Source organism: Scyliorhinus torazame, chromosome 18 (genome assembly GCF_047496885.1).
Source record: "Scyliorhinus torazame isolate Kashiwa2021f chromosome 18, sScyTor2.1, whole genome shotgun sequence".
Lineage (NCBI taxonomy): Eukaryota > Metazoa > Chordata > Chondrichthyes > Carcharhiniformes > Scyliorhinidae > Scyliorhinus > Scyliorhinus torazame.
In genome coordinates, this window is record NC_092724.1 from 76,507,907 (window position 1) to 76,528,231 (window position 20,325).

At 46.4% G+C, this 20,325-nt stretch overlaps 1 protein-coding gene across 1 annotated transcript in view; it reads right to left on the reverse strand.

Moving 5' to 3' along the window:
• The window catches only part of LOC140395321 (unconventional myosin-XVB-like), a 344,508-nt gene that overhangs the window by 221,660 nt on the left and 102,523 nt on the right, over positions 1-20,325 (reverse strand). Inside the window, exon 8 of the mRNA XM_072482943.1 lies at positions 8,471-8,612. Within this exon, the coding sequence (XP_072339044.1) occupies positions 8,471-8,612 (142 nt within the window). The remainder of the gene's footprint in view (positions 1-8,470; positions 8,613-20,325) is intronic.

Here is a 20,325-nt window from a genome sequence, read left to right on the forward strand (position 1 = left end):
CTGCCACAGCAAACTTCTTCCTGGGCCCCAGGCAGCCAGCGATAACCGCCACCCCCGTATCCTAGGGCCACGTGCGGCCCATGGGTGCAGCCATCTTGTTCCCCGGACACCATGCTGGACGGATGGGCGCCGCCATTTTGTTCATCCTCGACCACCATGTGCGATCCATGGGAGACGCCATCTTGGATGGGGCTCCAGGACCTGAGCCCGGCCGACTACACACTGCCCGATCAAAAGTCACAACTCCTGCGTCTGGCCCCGGTGACTGGACCAAAATCGACCTCGAACACTCTCAACAGCAACGACAACGGTCTTAATCAACGGCCACGAGACGTCCTGCCTGATCGACTCTGGGAGCACGGAGAGCTTTATACACCCCGACACGGTAAGGCGCTGTTCACTTTTTACCCACCCTGTAAATCAAAATCTCCCTGGCCACTCAGTGGAGATAAAGGGGTTCTGTCTAGCAAACCACACAGTCCAAAGAAGGAAATTCAACAATTTCCGCTTTTATGTCCTTCCGCACCTCTGCGCGGCTACACTCCTGGGGTTGGACTTCCAATGTAACCTGCAAAGTCTGACCTTCAAATTCGGTGGCCCTATACCCCTCGTTACTGTCTGCGGCCTCGCGTCCCTTAAGGTCGACCCGCCTTCCCTGTTTGCGAAACTCACCCCGGATTGCAAACCCGTCGCCACCAGGAGCAGACGGTACAGTGCCCAGGACCTGACCTTCATTAGGTTGGAGGTCCAAAGGGTACTGAGGGAAGGGGTCATTGAAGCTAGCAACAGTCCCTGGAGAGCTCAAGTAGTGGTGGTAAAGACCAGGGAGAAACATCGGATGGTCATTGACTACAGTCAGACCATCAACAGGTTTACGCAGCTGGACGCGTACCCTCTCCCCCGCATATCCGACCTGGTAAACAGGATCGCTCATGGGGCGACTTGATAGAGGTTGATAAGATGATCAGGGGAATAGATAGAGTAGACATTCAGAGACTTTTTCCCCAGGTGGAACAAAGCATTACAAGGGCAAAAATAAATTTAACGTGAATGGTGGAAGATATAGGGGGGATGTCAGAGGTAGGTTCTTTACCCAGAAAGTAGTGGGGGCATGGAATGCACTGCCTGTGGAAGTAGTTGAGTCGGAAACATTAGGGACCTTCAAGCAGCTATTGGATAGGTACATGGATTACGGTAGAATGATATAGTGTAGATTAATTTGTTCTTAAGGGCAGCACGGTAGCATTGTGGATAGTACAATTGCTTCACAGCTCCAGGGTCCCAGGTTCGATTCCAGCTTGGGTCATTGTCTGTGCGGAGTCTGCACATCCTCCCCGTGTGTGCCCCACAGTCCAAAGTTGTGCAGGTTAGGTGGATTGGCCATGATAAATTGCCCTTAGTGTCCAAAATTGCCCTGAGTGTTGGGTGGAGGTGTTGACCTTGGGTAGGGTGCTCTTTCCAAGAGCCGGTGCAGACTCAATGGGCCGAATGGCCTCCTTCTGCACTGTAAATTCAATGATAATCTATGATTAATCTAGGACAAAGGTTCGGCACAACATCGTAGGCCGAAGGGCCTGTTCTGTGCTGTATTTTTCTATGTTCTAGAGGCTGAAAATGGAATTTGGGCTGTTATCCACGGGTAAAGAAGTAGGGCAGTTGCGAAGGGTTTTGAGGGGCGGTATATGAGTATGGGAGATAGCGAGCAGGATGTTAGCGCACCAGTTGAAGAAGCACGAGGCAGCCAGGGAGATTGGGAAATTGAAGGACACAGGAAGGAACATGGTCTTGGACCTGAATGGGGTGTTTCGGGAGTTTTATAGCAAATTGTATGATTCGGAACTCCCAGTCGGCGAAGCAGGAATGAGGGGTTTCTGGGAAGGCTGGAGTTCTCAAAGGTGGATGAGAAGATGGTGGAGGGCCTGGGGGTCCCAATTGGGCTTGTAGAAATCGTAGAGGGGCTGGGGGCGATGCAATCGGGCAAGGTCCCGGGACCGGACGGGTACCCGGTGGAATTTTACAAGAAGTTCTCAGGGATGTTGTGACTGCTGCTAGTGAGGGCCTTCAACAAAGCAAGGAGTTGGGAGTGCTCCCCCCGACGTTGTCGATCTCCCTCATTTTAAAGCGGGATAAGGACCCGGAAAACCGTGGGTCATACAGACCGATCTCCCTGCTAAATGTGGATGCTAAACTACTGGCAAAGATCCTGGTCACAAGGATCGAAGACTGCGTCCCAGGGGAAATAGGGGAGAACCAGAAGGGATTCGTTAAGGGGCGGCATTTGATGACCAATATTTGGAGGTTGCTTCATGTAATTATGATGCCTCCAGAGGGATGAGAGGTTGAGGTCGTGGTGGTCATGGACGCAGTGAAGGTCTTTGATCGGGTGGAGTGGGAATACCTATGGGAGGTCCTGGGGCGGTTTGGGTTTCGGTAGGGTTTTATGGACTGGGTCCGGTTGCTCCCTGGTAGCTAGGGGCTGGTTTAGCTCAGTGGGCTAGACAGCTGGTTTGTGATGCAGAACAAGGCAGCACGGTAGCATAGAACATAGAACATAGAACATTACAGCGCAGTAAGGCCCTTCGGCCCTCTATGTTGCGCCGACCTGTGAAACCACTCTAAAGCCCATCTACACTATTCCCTTATTGTCCATTTGAATGTGCTCGGTGTTGGCGAGTCCACCACAGTTGCAGGCAGTGCATTCCACGCCCTTACTACTCTCTGAGTAAAGAACCTACCTCTGATATCTGTCTTGTATCTATCTCCCCTCAATTTAAAGGTATGTCCCCTCGTGCTAGACATCACCATCTGAGCAAAAAGGCTCTCACTGTCCACACAATCCAATCCTCTGATCATCTTGTATGCCTCAGCTAAGTCACCTCTTAACCTTCTCTCTAACGAAAACAGCCTCAAGTCCCTCAGCCTTTCCTCATAAGATCTTCCCTCCATACCAGGCAACATTCTGGTAAATCTCCTCTGCACCCTTTCCAATGCTTCCACATCCTTCCTATAATGCGGCGACCAGAATTGCACGCAATACTCCAAATGCGGCCGCACCAGAGTGTTGTATAGCTGCAACATGACCTCATGGCTCCTAAACTCAATCCCTCTACCAATAAAAGCAAACACACTGTACGCCTTCTTAACAACCCTCTCAACCTGGGTGGCAACTTTCAGGGATCTATGTACATGGACACCGAGATCTCTCTGCTCATCCACACTGCCAAGAATCTTACCATTAGCCCAGTACTCCGTCTTCCTGTTATTCCTTCCAAAATGAATCACCTCGCACTTTTCTGCATTAAACTCCATTTGCCACCTCTCAGCCCAGCGCTGCAGCTTATCTATGTCCCTCTGTAACTTGTAACATCCTTCCGCACTGCCCACAACTCCACCGACTTTAGTGTCATCTGCAAATTTACTCACCCATCCTTCTACGCCCTCCTCCAGGTCATTTATAAAAATGACAAACAACAGTGGCCCCAAAACAGATCCTTGTGGTACACCACTAGTAACTGGACTCCAGTCTGAACATTTCCCATCAACCACCACCCTTTGTCTTCTTCCAGCTAGCCAATTTCTGATCCAAACTGCTAAATCACCGTGAATCCCATGCCTCCGTATTTTCTGCAATAGCCTACCATGGGGAATCTTATCAAATGCTTTACTGAAATCCATATACGCCACATCAACTGCTTTACCCTCATCCACCTGTTTGGTCACCTTCTCAAAGAACTCGATAAGGTTTGTGAGGCACGACCTACCCTTCAAAAAACCGTGTTGACTATCTCTAATCAAATTATTCCTTTCCAGATGATTATACATCCTATCTCTTATAAACCTTTCCAAGATTTTTCCCACAACAGAAGTAAGGCTCACTGGTCTATAGTTACCGGGGTTATCTCTACTCCCCTTCTTGAACAAGTGGACAACATTTGCTATCCTCTAGTCTTCTGGCACTATTCCTGTAGACAAAGATGACTTAAAGATCAAGGCCAAAGGCTCAGCAATCTCCTCCCTAGCTTCCCAGAGAATCCTAGGATAAATCCCATCCGGCCCAGGTGACTTATCTATTTTCACACTTTCCAGAATTACTAACACCTCCTCCTTATGAAACTCAAGCTCTTCTAGTCTAGTAGCCTGAATCTCAGTATTCTCCTCGACAACATTGTCTTTTTCCTGTGTGAATACTGACGAAAAATATTCATTTAGCACCTCTCCTATCTCCTCGGACTCCAAGCACAACTTCCCACTACTGTCCTTGACTGGCCCTACTCTTACCCTAGTCATTCTTTTATTCCTGACATATCTATAGAAAGCTTTAGGGTTATCCTTAATCCTACCTGCCAAAGACTTCTCATGTCCCCTCCTGGCTCTTCTTAGCTCTCTCTTTAGGTCCTTCCTAGCTAACTTGTAATTCTCGAGCGCCATAACTGAACCTTCATGTCTCATCTTTACATAAGTCTCCTTCTTCCTCTTGACAAGTGTTTCGACTGCTTTAGTAAACCACGGTTCCCTCTCTCGAACACTTCCTCCCTGCCTGACAGGTACATACATACCTGTCATGGTGGTTAGCACAATTGCTTCACAGCTCCAGGGTCCCAAGTTTGATTCCCGGCTTGGGTCACTGACTGTGCGGAGTCTGCACATTCCCCCCGTGTGTGCGTGGGTTTCCTCTGGGTGCTCCGGTTTCCTCCCACAGTCCAAAGATGTGCAGGTTAGGTGGATTGGCCATGCTAAATTGCCCTTAGTGTCCAAAATTGCCCTTAGTGTTGGGTTGGGTTACTGGGTTATGGGGGATAGGGTGGCGGTGTGGGCTTGGGTAGGGTGCTCTTTCAAAGAGCCGGTGCAGACTCGATGGGCCGAATGGCCTCCTTCTGCACTGTAAATTCTATGATTCTATGATAAGGCCAGCAGCGCGGGTTCAATTCCCGTACCAGCTGAGAATTCTGAATTCTCCCTCTGTGAACCCAAACAGGCGCCGGAATGTGGCGATTAGGGGCTTTTCACAGTAACTTCATTGCAGTGTTAACGTAAGCCTATTTGTGACAATAAAGGTTATTTATTTATTTTTATATCAGACACCGGTGGCGAGTGTGCGGACTAATCGAGTGAGATCAGATTATTTCAGGTTACACCGGGGGCTGAGACAGGGATGTCCACTTTCCCCACTATTGTTTGCCTTGGCTTTCGAGCTATATGGCATTAAGAACGTCAAAGGTCTGGCTGAGGGGTTGTGCGAGGGGGGGGGGATGGAGTACAGGGTCTCGCTTTACGCGGACAATCTACTTTTGTAGATAGCGTACCCGCTGGGGGGAATTGGAGGGATTATGTGGATATTAGAGGAATTCAGATGGTTCTCGGGATACAAATTGAATATTGGTAAGGGTGAGGTCTTTGCGGTCCAGGCGAGGGTAGGAGAAGAGATTGGGTGAGACGCCGTTCAAGGTGGTGAGAAGGAGATTTCAATATTTGGATATCCAGGTGGCACGGGAGTGGGAGCAGAGAATCGTCGCCGCGCGCCGGTCGGGGGCTGCTCAACGTGGCCCCCCCCAGCGATTCTCCGCGCTCGATGAACTGAGTCCCACCGGCATCGTTCGCGTGTGGTCCAACCCGACGGGTCCTCGGCGTTCTGTCTGCGGGGGCCGTCCTGGTGGTGGGGGGGGGGGGAGAGGCGGGATTCGACTCCGGTGTGGGCCTCCACGGTGCCCAGGCCCGTGATTGGGGGCTACTGATTGGCGGGCGGGCTAATTCTGGGGGGGGGGGGGGGCGATGTTCCTCTGCGCCGGGCCCCTGTAGGGCTCCGCCATGTTGCCTGGGGGCTGGCGCGGAGATGGCAATCCACGCGCATGCATGGAGCTGCGTGAAGCGTTCCAGTGCCGTGCTGGCCCCCTGTGCGGCGCAGGATCGCTGCTCCTAGCAGCCAGATGATGACGTTGGAAAACAGCGTCAACACTTAGAACATAGAACATACAGTGCAGAAGGAGGCCATTTGGCCCATCGAGTCTGCACCGACCCACTTAAGCCCTCACTTCCACCCTATCCCCGTAACCCAATAACCCCTCCTAACCTTTTTGGTCACTAAGGGCAATTTATCATGGCCAATCCACCTAACCTGCACGTCTTTGGACTGTGGGAGGAAACCGGAGCACCTGGAGGAAACCCACGCAGACACGGGGAGAACATGCAGACTCCGCACAGTCAGTGACCTAGCGGGGAATCGAACCTGGGACCCTGGAGCTGTTAAGCCACAGTGCTATCCACTTGTGCGACCGTGCTGCCCGTAAGTTTTAAAACTTAGCTCCATTATCGGAGATTCCCGCCCCAGCTGAGGGTGGATTTTCGAAGGTGGGATGCGCTCCCGTTGTCATTGGTGAGGCTGGGACAGACAGTTAAAATGATGGTCCTTCCGTGGTTTTTATTTGTTTTCCAGAGTCTCCCAATTTTTATTCCCAAGGCATTCTTAAAAAAGGTGAATGCAGAGATCTTGGGATTTGTTTGGGCGGGTAAAACCCCATGGGTAAAGAAGGTGCTTCTGGAGCGGGGACGTGGTGGGGGGAGGGGGGTGCCTGTCCTGAATTTCATTAATTACTACTGGGCGGCGAATATTACAATGGCCAGGAAGTGGGTAGTGGGGGAGGGGTTGGTATGGGAGGGGGTGTAGGCGGCCTCATGCAAGGACACGAGTTTGGGGGCATTGTTAACAGCACCTCTGCCATTCCCACTTGCCCGGTACTCCACAAGCCCAGTAGTAGTGGCAGCCCTGAGGGTGTGGGGACAGTGGAGGCTGTACATGAGGTTGGAGGTGGCGTCAGTGTGGCCACCGATATGCACCAGGGGGGCTGGATTGGGGGTTTCGGAGGTGGCAGTGGGCGGGGATCGAGAGATTTGGGGATCTGTTCATTGATGAGGGTTTTCCGAGCTTGGAGGAGCTGCAGGAGGAGTTTAAATTGCCAGGGGGGAATGGATTCCGGTATTAGAGTTGGAGGCCGGGTTATGGAAGGAGGCCCTGAGGAGAGTTAACGCATCCTTGTCGTGCGCCAGGCTCAGCCTTATGCAATTCAAGGTGGTCCACAGGGCACACATGACTGTGGCCCGGAAAAGCAGGTTCTTTGAGGAGGTGGCAGATAGGTGTGGGAGCTGTGCGGGGGCCTGCGAACCATGTCCATATGTTTTGGGCATGTCCGAGGCTGAGGGGTTTCTGGCAGGGATTTGCTGACGTCATGCCAGAGGTCTTACAAGTGAGGTTGGTGCCGAGTCCAGAGGTGGCGATCTTTGGTGTGTCGGGAGCCCAGGGGGTGAGAGAGGCCGATGTCCTGGCCTTTGCCTCATTGGTGGCCCAGAGACGGATCCCACTAGGATGGAGGGATTCGGAACCTCCGAAGTTGGGTGTATGGGTTAGCGACATGGCGGGGTTTCTCAGACTTGAGCGGGGGGGTGGGGAGAAGGGGAGGCATGGGAGAGATGAGTGAGGGCAGAAGAACCTACTGAGGTGGTGTGGGGAAGGTAGCACTGTGTATGTAAGCCATGTTAGCTGGTGTTTGCGCTTGCGGGGGCGGGGGGGGGGGGGGGGGGGGAGTTGTTGGTTATATTGCTGTGTTTTTATTCTTGTTGAAATTTGATGTTTAAAATTGTTAAAATTACAAATGTCTCATTATAATGTTTTCTAAAAACAAAAGAATTGAAAAGCAGAGAAACTAGTTGATCCCAACAGGACCACCTGTCTCTGCATTATAAACCGATACTGAGATAGGTGAAAAAAGGTTTACTGGAATAATATCAGAACTAAGCTGATATCAACCAGGAAGGAAAGAAAATAGAAGAATGAGTGGGGACCCAATCGAGGTCTTTAAGAAGCACTTGATAGGTTAGAGGTTGAGAAGATATTTCCATTTGTGGAGAAGTCCAAAACGCAGGGTCATAGATTGACTCTAATTAATCCAATAGGGGATTCACAAAGAACGTCTTCAACCAGAGGGCAACAAGAATGTAGAGCTCTCTGCCACATGGAGTAGCAAATAGCATTGATGGAAAGCTGGAGAAATTCATGGGGGATCATATAATAGTAAGTTATGGTTAGATGAAGGGGATGGGAAGATCTCAAACTCTGGCATAAAATTGTTAGGGAAAGAGCCTTTTTTGGTGCTGCACATTCTGTGTGATTCTTTATGTCAGTAACAATACCCAATATTGGAACAAAACCTTAACTAGAGCCAATTCTGGGGAAGTGCCTGTACCAATAACTAGACCCACTATTGGGGCAGTATCAGTACCATGAGAAATACCAGTGATACCTATCCCAGCACCGACCCTGTTCCGATGTCATTAATACTGTACAGTGATGAGAATGGATCCTTTCCAAAATCACAATGAGCTGCCAGTTTGAATTGCTACCTTTCTCCCAACATGCCTTGCTTTAATGCCTGCTCCATTCTCCATCACTGTGGCATTTTTAAAAGATCTTAAATTGTACCTTCTGCAACTCTTCCAGGAATAAAGTGATGAGTGCCTTCGCCTGCTTGGCTTTTACCGAATATAGGACCAGCTGCTCATTCTTCAGAGCAAGTTCCAGCATGGTTTCTTCCTGTAATGTCACACTCAGAATTTCCACATAACTGTAACAAAGAGAGAGAGAGAGAGAGATTTGTTATCTGTACCAGTATATTACTCAGCCTCGTCTAGATTCCCTCTGCAGGCAACATTCTCCAAGGTTCCAACACGGAACAGACATGATGAGCGGGATGGCCTACTGTGTTGTGCATTTTTGACAATTCTATGACCAAGTAAAGGAGGAGATAGTAAAGAAATTGAACAATAAAGAGAGAAGTCACCTAGTCTGGATGGAATGTACCCTCGGTTGCTGATGGAATTAAGGGTGGAAATTGCAGTCTTCCAATCCACCTCAGTTATGGAGTGGCGCCAGAATAGAACCATACAAAATAGCAGTAGGTGGAGGCCATTCGGCCCTTCGATCCTGCTCCGCCATTCATTATGATCATGGCTCATCATCCAACTCAATAGCCTGATCTCGCTTTCCCCAGATATCCTTTGACCCCTTTCACCCTAAGTGCTATATAAGAACATAAGAACTAGGAGCAGGAGTAGGCCATCTGGCCCCTCGAGCTTGCTCCGCCATTCAATGAGATCATGGCTAATCTTTTGTGGACTCAGCTCCACTTTCCAGCCCGAACACCACAACCCTTAATCCCTTTATTCTTCAAAAAACTATCTATCTTTATCTTAAAAACATTTAATTAAGGAGCCTCAACTGCTTCACTGGGCAAGGAATTCCATAGATTCACAACCCTTTGGGTAAAGAAGTTCCTCCTAAACTCAGTCCTAAATCTACTTCCCCTTATTTTGAGGCTATGCCCCCTAGTTCTGTTTTCACCCGCCAGTGGAAACAACCTGCCCGCATCTATCCTATCTATTCCCTTCATAATTTTATAGATTTCTATAAGATCACCCCTCATCCTTCTAAATTCCAAAGAGTACAGTACTAGTCTACTCAACCTCTCCTCGTAATCCAACACCTTCAGCTCTGGGATTAACCTAGTGAATCTCCTCTGCACACCCTCCAGAGCCAGTACTTCCTTTCTCAGGTAAGGAGACCAAAACTGAACACAATACTCCAGGTGTGGCCTCACTAACACCTTATACAATTGTAGCATAACCTCCCGAGTCTTAAACTCCATCCCTCTAGCAATGAAGGACAACATTCCATTTGCCTTCTTAATCACCTGTTGCACCTGTAAACCAACTTTTTGCGACTCATGTGCTAGCACACCCAGGTCTCTCTGCACAGCAACATGTTTTAATATTTTATCATTTAAATAATAATCCCTTTTGCTGTTATTCCTACCAAAATGAATAACCTCACATTTGTCAACATTGTATTCCATCTGCCAGATCCTGGCCTATTCACCTAACCTATCCAAATCCCTCTGCAGACTTCCAGTATCCTCTGCACTTTTTGCTTTACCACTCATCTTAGTGTCGTCTGCAAACTTGGACACATTGCCCTTGGTCCCCAACTCCAAATCATCTATGTAAATTGTGAACAATTGTGGGCCCAACTGATCTCTGAGGGACACCACTAGCTACTGATTGCCAACCCATTAATTCCCACTCTTTGCTTTCTATTAATTAACCAATCCTCTATCCATGCTTCTACTTTACCCTTAATAGAACATAGAACATAGAACTATACAGCGCAGTACAGGCCCTTCGGCCCACGATGTTGCACCGAAACAAAAGCCATCTAACCTACACTATGCCATTATCATCCATATGTTTATCCAATAAACTTTTAAATGCCCTCAATGTTGGCGAGTTCACTACTGTTGCAGGTAGGGCATTCCACGGCCTCACTACTCTTTGCGTAAAGAACCTACCTCTGACCTCTATCCTATATCTATTACCTCTCAGGTTAAAGAGAGAAGAAGGTTAAGAGGAGACTTAATAGAGGCATACAAAATGATCAGGGGGTTGGATAGGGTGGACAGTGAGAGCCTCCTCCCGCGGATGGATATGGCTGGCACGAGGGGACGTAACTTTAAACTGAGGGGTAATAGATATAGGACAGAGGTCAGAGGTAGGTTCTTTACGCAAAGAGTAGTGAGGCCGTGGAATGCCCAACCTGCTACAGTAGTGAACTCGCCAACATTGAGGGCATTTAAAAGTTTATTGGATAAACATATGGATGATAATGGCATAGTTTAGGTTAGATGGCTTTTGTTTCGGTGCAACATCGTGGGCCGAAGGGCCTGTACTGCGCTGTATTGTTCTATGTTCTATGTCCCCTCGTGCTAGCCATTTCCATCCGCGGGAGAAGGCTCTCACTGTCCACTCTATCTAACGCCCTGATCATTTTGTATGCCTCTATTAAGTCTCCTCTTAACCTTCTTCTCTCCAACGAAAACAACCTCAAGTCCATCAGCCTTTCCTCATAAGATTTTCCCTCCATACCAGGCAACATCCTGGTAAATCTCCTCTGCACCCGCTCCAAAGCCTCCACGTCCTTCCTATAATGCGGTGACCAGAACTGTACGCAATACTCCAAATGCGGCCGTACCAGAGTTCTGTACAGCTGCAACATGACCTCCTGACTCCGGAACTCAATCCCTCGACCAATAAAGGCCAACACTCCATAGGCCTTCTTCACAACCCTATCAACCTGGGTGGCAACTTTCAGGGATCTATGTACATGGACACCTAGATCCCTCTGCTCATCCACACTTCCAAGAACTTTACCATTAGCCAAATATTCCGCATTCCTGTTATTCCTTCCAAAGTGAATCACCTCACACTTCTCTACATTAAACTCCATTTGCCACCTCTCAGCCCAGCTCTGCAGCTTATCTATATCCCTCTGTAACCTGCTACATCCTTCCACACTCTCGACAACACCACCGACTTTAGTATCGTCTGCAAATTTACTCACCCACCCTTCTGCGCCTTCCTCTAGGTCATTGATAAAAATGACAAACAGCAACGGCCCCAGAACAGATCCTTGTGGTACGCCACTTGTAACTGAACTCCATTCTGAACATTTCCCATCAACCACCACCCTCTGTCTTCTTTCAGCTAGCCAATTTCTGATCCACATCTCTAAATCTCCCTCAATCCCCAGCCTCCGTATTTTCTGCAATAGCCTACCGTGGGGAACCTTATCAAACGCTTTACTGAAATCCATATACACCACATCAACTGCTCTACCCTCGTCTACCTGTTCAGTCACCTTCTCAAAGAACTCGATAAGGTTTGTGAGGCATGACCTACCCTTCACAAAGCCATGCTGACTATCCCTGATCATATTATTCCTATCTAGATGATTATAAATCTTGTCTCTTATAATCCCCTCCAAGACTTTACCCACTACAGACGTGAGGCTCACCGGTCTATAGTTGCCGGGGTTGTCTCTGCTCCCCTTTTTGAACAAAGGGACCACATTTGCTATCCTCCAGTCCTCTGGCACTATTCCTGTAGCCAATGATGACATAAAAATCAAAGCCAAAGGTCCAGCAATCTCTTCCCTGGCCTCCCAGAGAATCCTAGGATAAATCCCATCAGGCCCCGGGGACTTATCTATTTTCAGCCTGTCCAGAATTGCCAACACCTCTTCCCTACGTACCTCAATGCCATCTATTCTAATAGCCTGGGTCTCAGCATTCTCCTCCACAACATTATCTTTTTCCTGAGTGAATACTGACGAAAAATATTCATTTAGTATCTCTTCAGACTCCACACACAACTTCCCATCCCTGTCCTTGACTGGTCCTACTCTTACCCTAGTCATTCGCTTATTCCTGACATACCTATAGAAAGCTTTTGGGTTTTCCTTGATCCTACCTGCCAAATACTTCTCATGTCCCCTCCTTGCTCGTCTTAGCTCTCTCTTTAGATCCTTCCTCGCTACCTTGTAACTATCCATCGCCCCAACTGAAACTTCACACCTCATCTTCACACAGGCCTCCTTCTTCCTCTTAACAAGAGATTCCACTTCTTTGGTAAACCACGGTTCCCTCGCTCTACGCCTTTCTCCCTGTCATGCATCTTTATCTTATGCAGCAACCTTTTGTGTGGCACCTTGTCAAAGGCTTTCTGGAAATCCAGATATACCACATCCATTGCCTCCCCGTTACCTACCGTATTGGTAATGTCCTCAACAAATTCTACTCAATTAGTTAGGCACAACCTGACCTTTATGAACCCAAGCTGTGTCTGCCCAATGGGACAATTTCCATCCAGATGCCTCGCTATTTCTTCCTTGATGATAGATTCCAGCATCTTCCCTACGACCAAAGTTAAGCTCACTGACCTATAATTACCCGCTTTCTGCGTACCTCCTTTTTTAAACAATGGTGTCACATTTTCTCATTTCCAATCCGCCGGGACCACACCAGAGTCTAGTGAATTTTGGTAAATTATCACTAGTACATTTGCAATTTCCCTAGCCATCCCTTTTAGCACTCTGGGATGCATTCCATCAGGGCCAGGAGACTTGTCTACCTTTAGCCCCATTAGCCTGCCCATCACTACCTCCTTAGTGATAACAATCATCTCAAGGTCCTCACCTGTCATAGCCTAATTTCTATCAGTCATTGGCATGTTATTTGTGTCTTCCACTGTGAAGTCCGACCCAAAAAACATGTTCTGTTCCTCAGCCATTTCCTCATCTCCCATTATTAAATCTCCCTTCTCATCCTCTAAAGGACCAATATTTACTCTTTTTTGTTTCATATATTTGTAGAAACTTTTACTATCTATTTTTATATTCTGAGCAAGTTTACTCTCATAATCTATCTTACTCTTCTTTATAGCTTCTTTAGTAGCTTTCTGTTGCCCCTAAAGATTTCCCAGTCCTCTCGTGTCCCACTAAGCTTTGCCACTTTGTATGCTTTTTCCTTAGATATCCACGGTCAATTTGCCCTCTTCCTACCGTCCTTCCTTTTTCTTGGTATAAACCTTTGCTGAGCACTGTGAAAAATCACTTGGAAGGTTTTCCACTGTTCATCAACTGCTTCACCATAAAGTCTTTGCTCCCAGTCTACTTTAGCTAGTTCTTCTCTCATCCCATTGTAATCTCCTTTGTTTAAGCACAAAACACTAGTGTTTGATTTGACCTTCTCACCCTCCATCTGTATTTTAAATTCCACCATATTGTGATCGCTCCTTCCGAGAGGATCCCTAACTATGAGATCCTGAATCAATCCTGTCTCATTACACAGGACCAGATCTAGGACCGATTGTTCCCTCGTAGGTTCCATTACATACTGTTCTAGGAAACTATTACGGATACATTCTATAAACTCCTCCTCAAGGCTGCCTAGACTGACCTGGTTAAACAAATTGACATGTAGATAAAAATCCCCCATGATAACTGCTGTACCATTTCTATATGCATCAGTTATTTCTTTGTTTATTGCCTGCCCCACCATAATGTTACTATTTGGTAGCCTATAGATTACTCCTATCAGTGACTTTTTCGCCTTACTATTCCTGATTTCCACCCAAATGGATTCAACCTTACCCTCCATAGCACCGATGTCATCCCTTACTATTGCCCGGATGTCATCCTTTAATAACAGAGCTACACCACCTCCCTTACCATCCACTCTGTCTTTCCGAATTGTTTGATTCCCTCGGATATTTAACTCCCAGTCGTAACCATCCTTTAACCATGTTTCAGTAATGGCCACTAAATCATAGTCATTCACGATGATTTGCGCCAACAACTCATTTACCTTATTCCGAATACTATGAGAATTCAGGTAAAGTACACTTATGTTGGCGTTTATACCTTTGTTTGGAATCTTAACACCTCGACCAGTAACCTCTCCTAAGTTATATTTTCTCTTAACTTTTCTCCTAATTTTCCTTGTCGTTGAACCCATATCTTCATGTAACAACCTGCCGTGTCGCTTACCATTAATGTTTTTACTTCCCGTTTTATTCCTTTTAGTATTACTGGGCTATTCACTGAGCTCCCCTCAGTCACTGTACCTTGTACTGTCGCCCTTTTTGGTTTTTGACAATGGCTTCTCTGCCTTACACTTTCCCCCTTACTGCCTTTTGTTTCTGTCCCTGCTTTACTACCTTCCGACTTCCTGCATCGGTTCCCACCCCCTTGCCACATTAATTTAAACCCTCCCCAACAGCTCTAGCAAACACCCCTCCCAGGACATCGGTTCCAGTCCTGCCCAGGTGCAGACCATCCGGTTTGTACTGGTCCCACGTCCCCCGGAACCGGTTCCAATGCCGCAGGAATTTTAATCCGTCCCTCTTGCACCATCCCTTGAGCCACGCATTCATCCTATCTATCCTGACATTACTACTCTGACTAGCTCGTGGCACTGATAGCAATCCTGAGATTACTACCTTTGAGGTCCTACTTTTTAGTTTAACTCCTGACTCTCTGAATTCAGCTTGTAGGAGCTCGTCCTGTTTTTTACCTATATCGTTATTGCCTATGTGCACCATGACAGCTGGATGTTCACCCTCCTCCCCTTGAATGTCCTGCAATCACTCTGAGACATCCTTGACCCTTGCACCAGTGAGGCAACATACCATCCTGGAGTCTCGATTGCGTCCGCAGAACCGCCTGCCGATTCCACTTACGATTGAGTTCCCTATCACTATAGCCCTGCCATTCTTATTCCGGCCCTGCTGTGCAGCAGAGCCAGCCATGGTGCCATGAACCTGGCTGCTGCTGCCTTCCCCTGGTGAGTCATCTCCCTCAACAGTATCCAAAGCGGTATATCTGTTTTGCAGGGAGATGACCGCAGGGGACACCTGCACTGCCTTCCTACTCTTGCTCTGCCTTTTGGTCACCTATTTCTATCTCCCTCAGTAACTTTCGCCTGCGGTGTGACCAGCTCGCTAAACGTGCTATCCACGATGTCCTCAGCATCGCGGATGCTCCAAAGTGAATCCATCCGCAACTCCAGAACCGTCAAGCGGTCTAACAGGAGCTGCAACTGGACACACGTCTTGCACGTGAAGGAGCCAGAGACAGTGGATGTGTCCCTGAGCTCCCACATCGCACACAAAGAGCATGACATGGGTTTAGGATCTCCTGCCATGTCTTAAACATAACATTTAACATAGAATTTACAGTGCAGAAGGAGGCCATTCAGCCCATAGAGTCTGCACCGGCTCTTGGAAAGAGCACCCTACCCAAGGTCAACACCTCCACCCTATCCCCATAACCCAGTAACCCCACCCAACACTAAGGGCAATTTTGGACACTAAGGGCAATTTATCATGCCCAATCCACCTAACCTGCACATCTTTGGACTGTGGGAGGAAACCGGAGCACCCGGAGGAAACCCACGCACACACGGGGAGGATGTGCAGACTCCGCACAGACAGTGACCATAGCTGGAATCGAACCTGGGATCCTAGAGCTGTGAAGCAATTGTGCTATCCACAATGCTACCGTGCTGCCCAGGTTAACCTTAGGTTAACTTATACAACTACAATTCCAAAAAATGAAAGAAAAAATAAATAAATAAATTAGACAATGAAAAGAAAAAAGAAAAACTACTTGCCAGTCACTTACCAGGGATAAGAAGCAACCCCCCCCCCCCCCCCCCAAGCTTCAATTCCCACCTAGCTTAAAATTCCCAAACTCACTCTTTCTTGTGTCTCACTCTGGCTGTGACTTCTCTGGCTCACTGGGAGAACTCACTGGGTGTGAGTTACAAGTTGCTCTTTTAAATTGGCCTGAGTTGACTTCCCCCCCCCCCCACCTGCTTTTAGATCAAAGTAGATTAAGGTGACTGACACTTAACTGCCAACCAGTTATGTGAGTGGATTGTTAACCTTCACTGCACTATTCTAGATTAATTGAAACTCCTGAAATTTAAACGGAATAGTCTTACCGATTGGATTCAATTCAATTCCCACCTAGCTTCAAATTCCCTCTTTGTTGTGTCTCACCCTGGCTGTGTCTTCACTGGCTCACTGGGAGAACTCACTCTAACTGAACTATATCTAACTGTTCCTTGAAAACATACAGAGGGGAATTCTCCACTGGCAGGATTCTCTGTTCTGCCAACAACACCCCCCCACCCACAGGTTTCCCGGCAGCGTGAGGTAGCTACAATGAGAAATCCCATGGCTTGTGGCGGGAACGGAGCATCTAAGGGCTTTGAAAATAGACCAAACGTATGAAGCTCTCAGAGAAATTATACTTTTGGAAGAGTTTAAAAATTCATTTCCTGATGTTGAGAAGATGGATCAAGTTACTGGATGTCAAACCGAGTTTTAGTTTGGATCTAGAATCAAGCTTGATGGGAAAATGAAATGTTAAAAAGAACTTTTTGGTCTAACGGAATTTATGTTATCTCTTATGTTTTTGTACCAGACAAATTGCAGTAACGGCCTTGGGAAGGGTTGCGCTAGGCTTGAAAATAATCATAATTAAACTAAAGGCACAGATGAAAGGCGAGGGGGGCTGCCTTCAGCAAAATGGAATGCGAGGGAGCTGCCCTCAGAAATGAACCAAACATGTATAAATCCTGCTGTTAGATGTATTGACTTTGGCTTGCTGTTGTAACTCTCAAGAGATACAGTGGTCTTAGCCCCGGCCGAGAAATAAACATATGTTAAAGTAACGAGGTGTTCGACTGATCATTTAATCCGGACTGGCTGCAAAAGAATCCTCAATGTAGTGAGAACTCATGTGGAAGAACAGAGGGTTAAAACTGTGAGATTAGCAGCGGAAATGGCAGATGATTATGAATTAGTTCATAAATCAAAGATTGGTTTCCGACATGAGTTTCAGCCGGTGAGGGATAGAAACTGGGGACATGCGAAATACTCAAGTGGTAAAGATAAGGTGATCTGATGGGAGACAATAAAGAGGGTGTAACTCAGATTTAAAAAAGAAATCCAGGAGGGTGGAAAAGAAATGAAAAGTTTCAAATGATTTCACTGTAATAAACTAGGCCATGTAAAGTCACAGTGTTGGTGGTTGAAGAAAAGCACTGGGAAGGCTGATGTGGTAAAACAGGATAAGACAGTGGGGTTTGTTAGAGTGGTAAAGGAAAGCCCAAGGGAAGCGAAGGAGGTGCAAATGATTGTTCAGCTTGTTCAAGAAGTAATTGTTAGGAAGGTGCCAGATGTCTTTAAAGAATTTACTTGTGTTTACTCATGTGTATCAGGAAGAGCAGGTAAAGAAGTCATAATTTTAAGAGATACAGGGGCTAGTCAATCTTTAATGGTAAGAGATGGGGAATTATGTAGTTTGGGAAGAATGTTGCCAGAAAAGGTGGTGATATGTGGAATTCAGGGTGAGAGGAGTAGCGTTCCATTATATAAGGTAAGGTTGGAAAGTCCAGTGAAGAGTGGTGAAGTGGTAGTAGGAGTAGTAGATAAACTGCCTTGTCCAGGAATACAGTTTATCTTGGGTAATGATATAGCTGGATCGCAGGTGGGAGTGATGCCTACTGTGGTTGATAAGTCAGTGGAAAATCAGAAAACTTAAGGGTTGAAGGACGAATATCCTGGGATCTTTCCGGATTGTGTAGTAACAAGGTCGCAAAGTCACAGGTTAAGACAAGAGGAGAAATCAAAGAGTGAAGATGAAGTTGAAGTGCAATTATCAGAAACGATTTTTGATCAGATGGTTGAAAAAGAACAAGAACAGGTGGAGGATGAGGCGGACATTTTTAGTTCAGGAAAATTGGCGGAGTTACAACAGAAAGATGTAGAAATAAAACGGATATATCGGAAAGCATATACGGAAGAGGAATCTGAGAGTATACCAGAGTGTTATTACCGTAAAACTGATGGCTTGATGAGAAAATGGAGACCTTTACATATGCAGGCGGATGAAAAGTGGGCAGAAGTTCATTAAGTAGTATTGCCGGTCGGGTATAGAAAGAAGGTGTTGTGAGTTGCACATGAGATACAAGTGGGAGGTCATTTGGGAATAAGGAAAACTCAAGCTAAAATCCAGAAACATATTTATTGGCCTGGATTACATAAAGATGTAGTTAAATTTTGTCAATCATGTCACACATGTCAAGTGATAGGGAAACCTCAAGCAGTGATAAAACCAGCGCCCTTAATACCCATTCCAGCATTTGAGGAACCTTTTACAAGGGTCCTAATCGATTGTGTAGGACCGCTTCCTAAAACAAAAAGTGGGAATCAATATCTTTTGACTGTAATGGATGTGTCTACTAGGTTTCCAGAGGCCATTCCAGTACGTAATATTACAGCTAAAAGGATTGTGGAGGAGTTACTTAAATTCTTCACTAGATATGGACTACCCACAGAAATTCAATCGGATCAAGGAACAAATTTTACTTCAAAGAAGTTATGGATAGCTTAGGAATAAAACAATTTAAATCAACTGCGTACCATCCAGAATCGCAGGGAGAGTTAGAAAGGTGGCATCGGACATTAAAGACAATGTTGAGGGCTTATTGTCAAGGTTATCCCATTTGTATTGTTTGCAATTAGGGATGCACCTAATGAGTCTACCAAATTTAGTCCTTTTGAACTAATTTTTGGTCATGAGGTAAGAGGACCACTTAAATTGATGAAGGAAAAATTGGTGGGTGAGAAATCGGAAATTACACTATTGGATTACGTGTCAAATTTTAGGGAACGATTAAACAGAGCAGGTGAATTGGCTAGACAACATTTGAAAGTTGCACAAAATGTGATAAAACGGGTAGCGGACAAGAAATCCAAAGTTCGTAGTTTTGCCAGTGGGGATAAAGTTTCAGTGTTGTTACCAGTGGTAGGGGAGCCTTTAAAAGCTAGGTTTTGTGGACCGTATCAAATTAAAAGGAAATTAAGTGAGATGAATATGTGGTAAAAACACCAGATAGAAGGAAGACTCACCGAGTGTGTCATGTGAATATGCTTAAAAGATACTTTGAAAGGGAAGGAGAGAAAAGGAGGTTTTAATGATTCTAACTCAAAATGATGGACCAAATCCAGATGACTGTGAATTTGACATACCTCAAATTAAATCGGAAAATGAGGATGTTCTTAAAAATTGGGATGAATTGTTAAGGTACCTTCCAGAGGAAAAACGAACTGACCTGAAAGAGTTATTGATATCACATGGGCGAGTTTGTAGAGATAAATTGGGAAGTACTAAAATGGCTACACATGATGTAGATGTGGGAAATGCTGTTCCGATCAAACAACATCCATATAGACTTAACCCTTTAAAATTGGCACAGGTTAACAGAGAGATTGAGAGTATGCTGAAGAATGGCACAATTGAAGTGGGTTGCAGCCAATGGAACTCACCCGTAGTGATGGTACCCAACGGTTGTGGGTAGACGATAGAAAGATGAACGCAGTTACAAGAACGGACTCTTATCCTATCCCACGTTTGAAGGATTGCATTGAGAAAGTGGGACAATCTGCTTTTATTTCCAACTTCGAGACATGGAAAGAACATTTAAAACATCGTATGGAGTTCTTCGATCAACTTCAGGAGGCGGGTTTGGTGATGAACCTAGCCGAAAGTGAATTTGGAGAAGCCCGAATCACTTTCCTTGTGGAGTTTCCGATACCCTCAAGACGAAGGGAAATAATGCAATTTCTTAACATGAGTGAATTTGATCGAACCACTGTGCAAAGGTTTTGTAGCGTGATTACTCCACTGATGGAATTGCTGAAGAAACGTAAAAAAATTCAACGGACAGCGGACTTTCAACAGGCATTTGACTGTGATCACCAATGCTCCTGTATTGAAGAATTGCATGGGGCTCTGTGGTCGGGTTGAACTAAGGTATCTGATTCTAAAGAGAAATGCTGAGAAGTAGAGGAATGGATGGATCATGCAGAGACTTT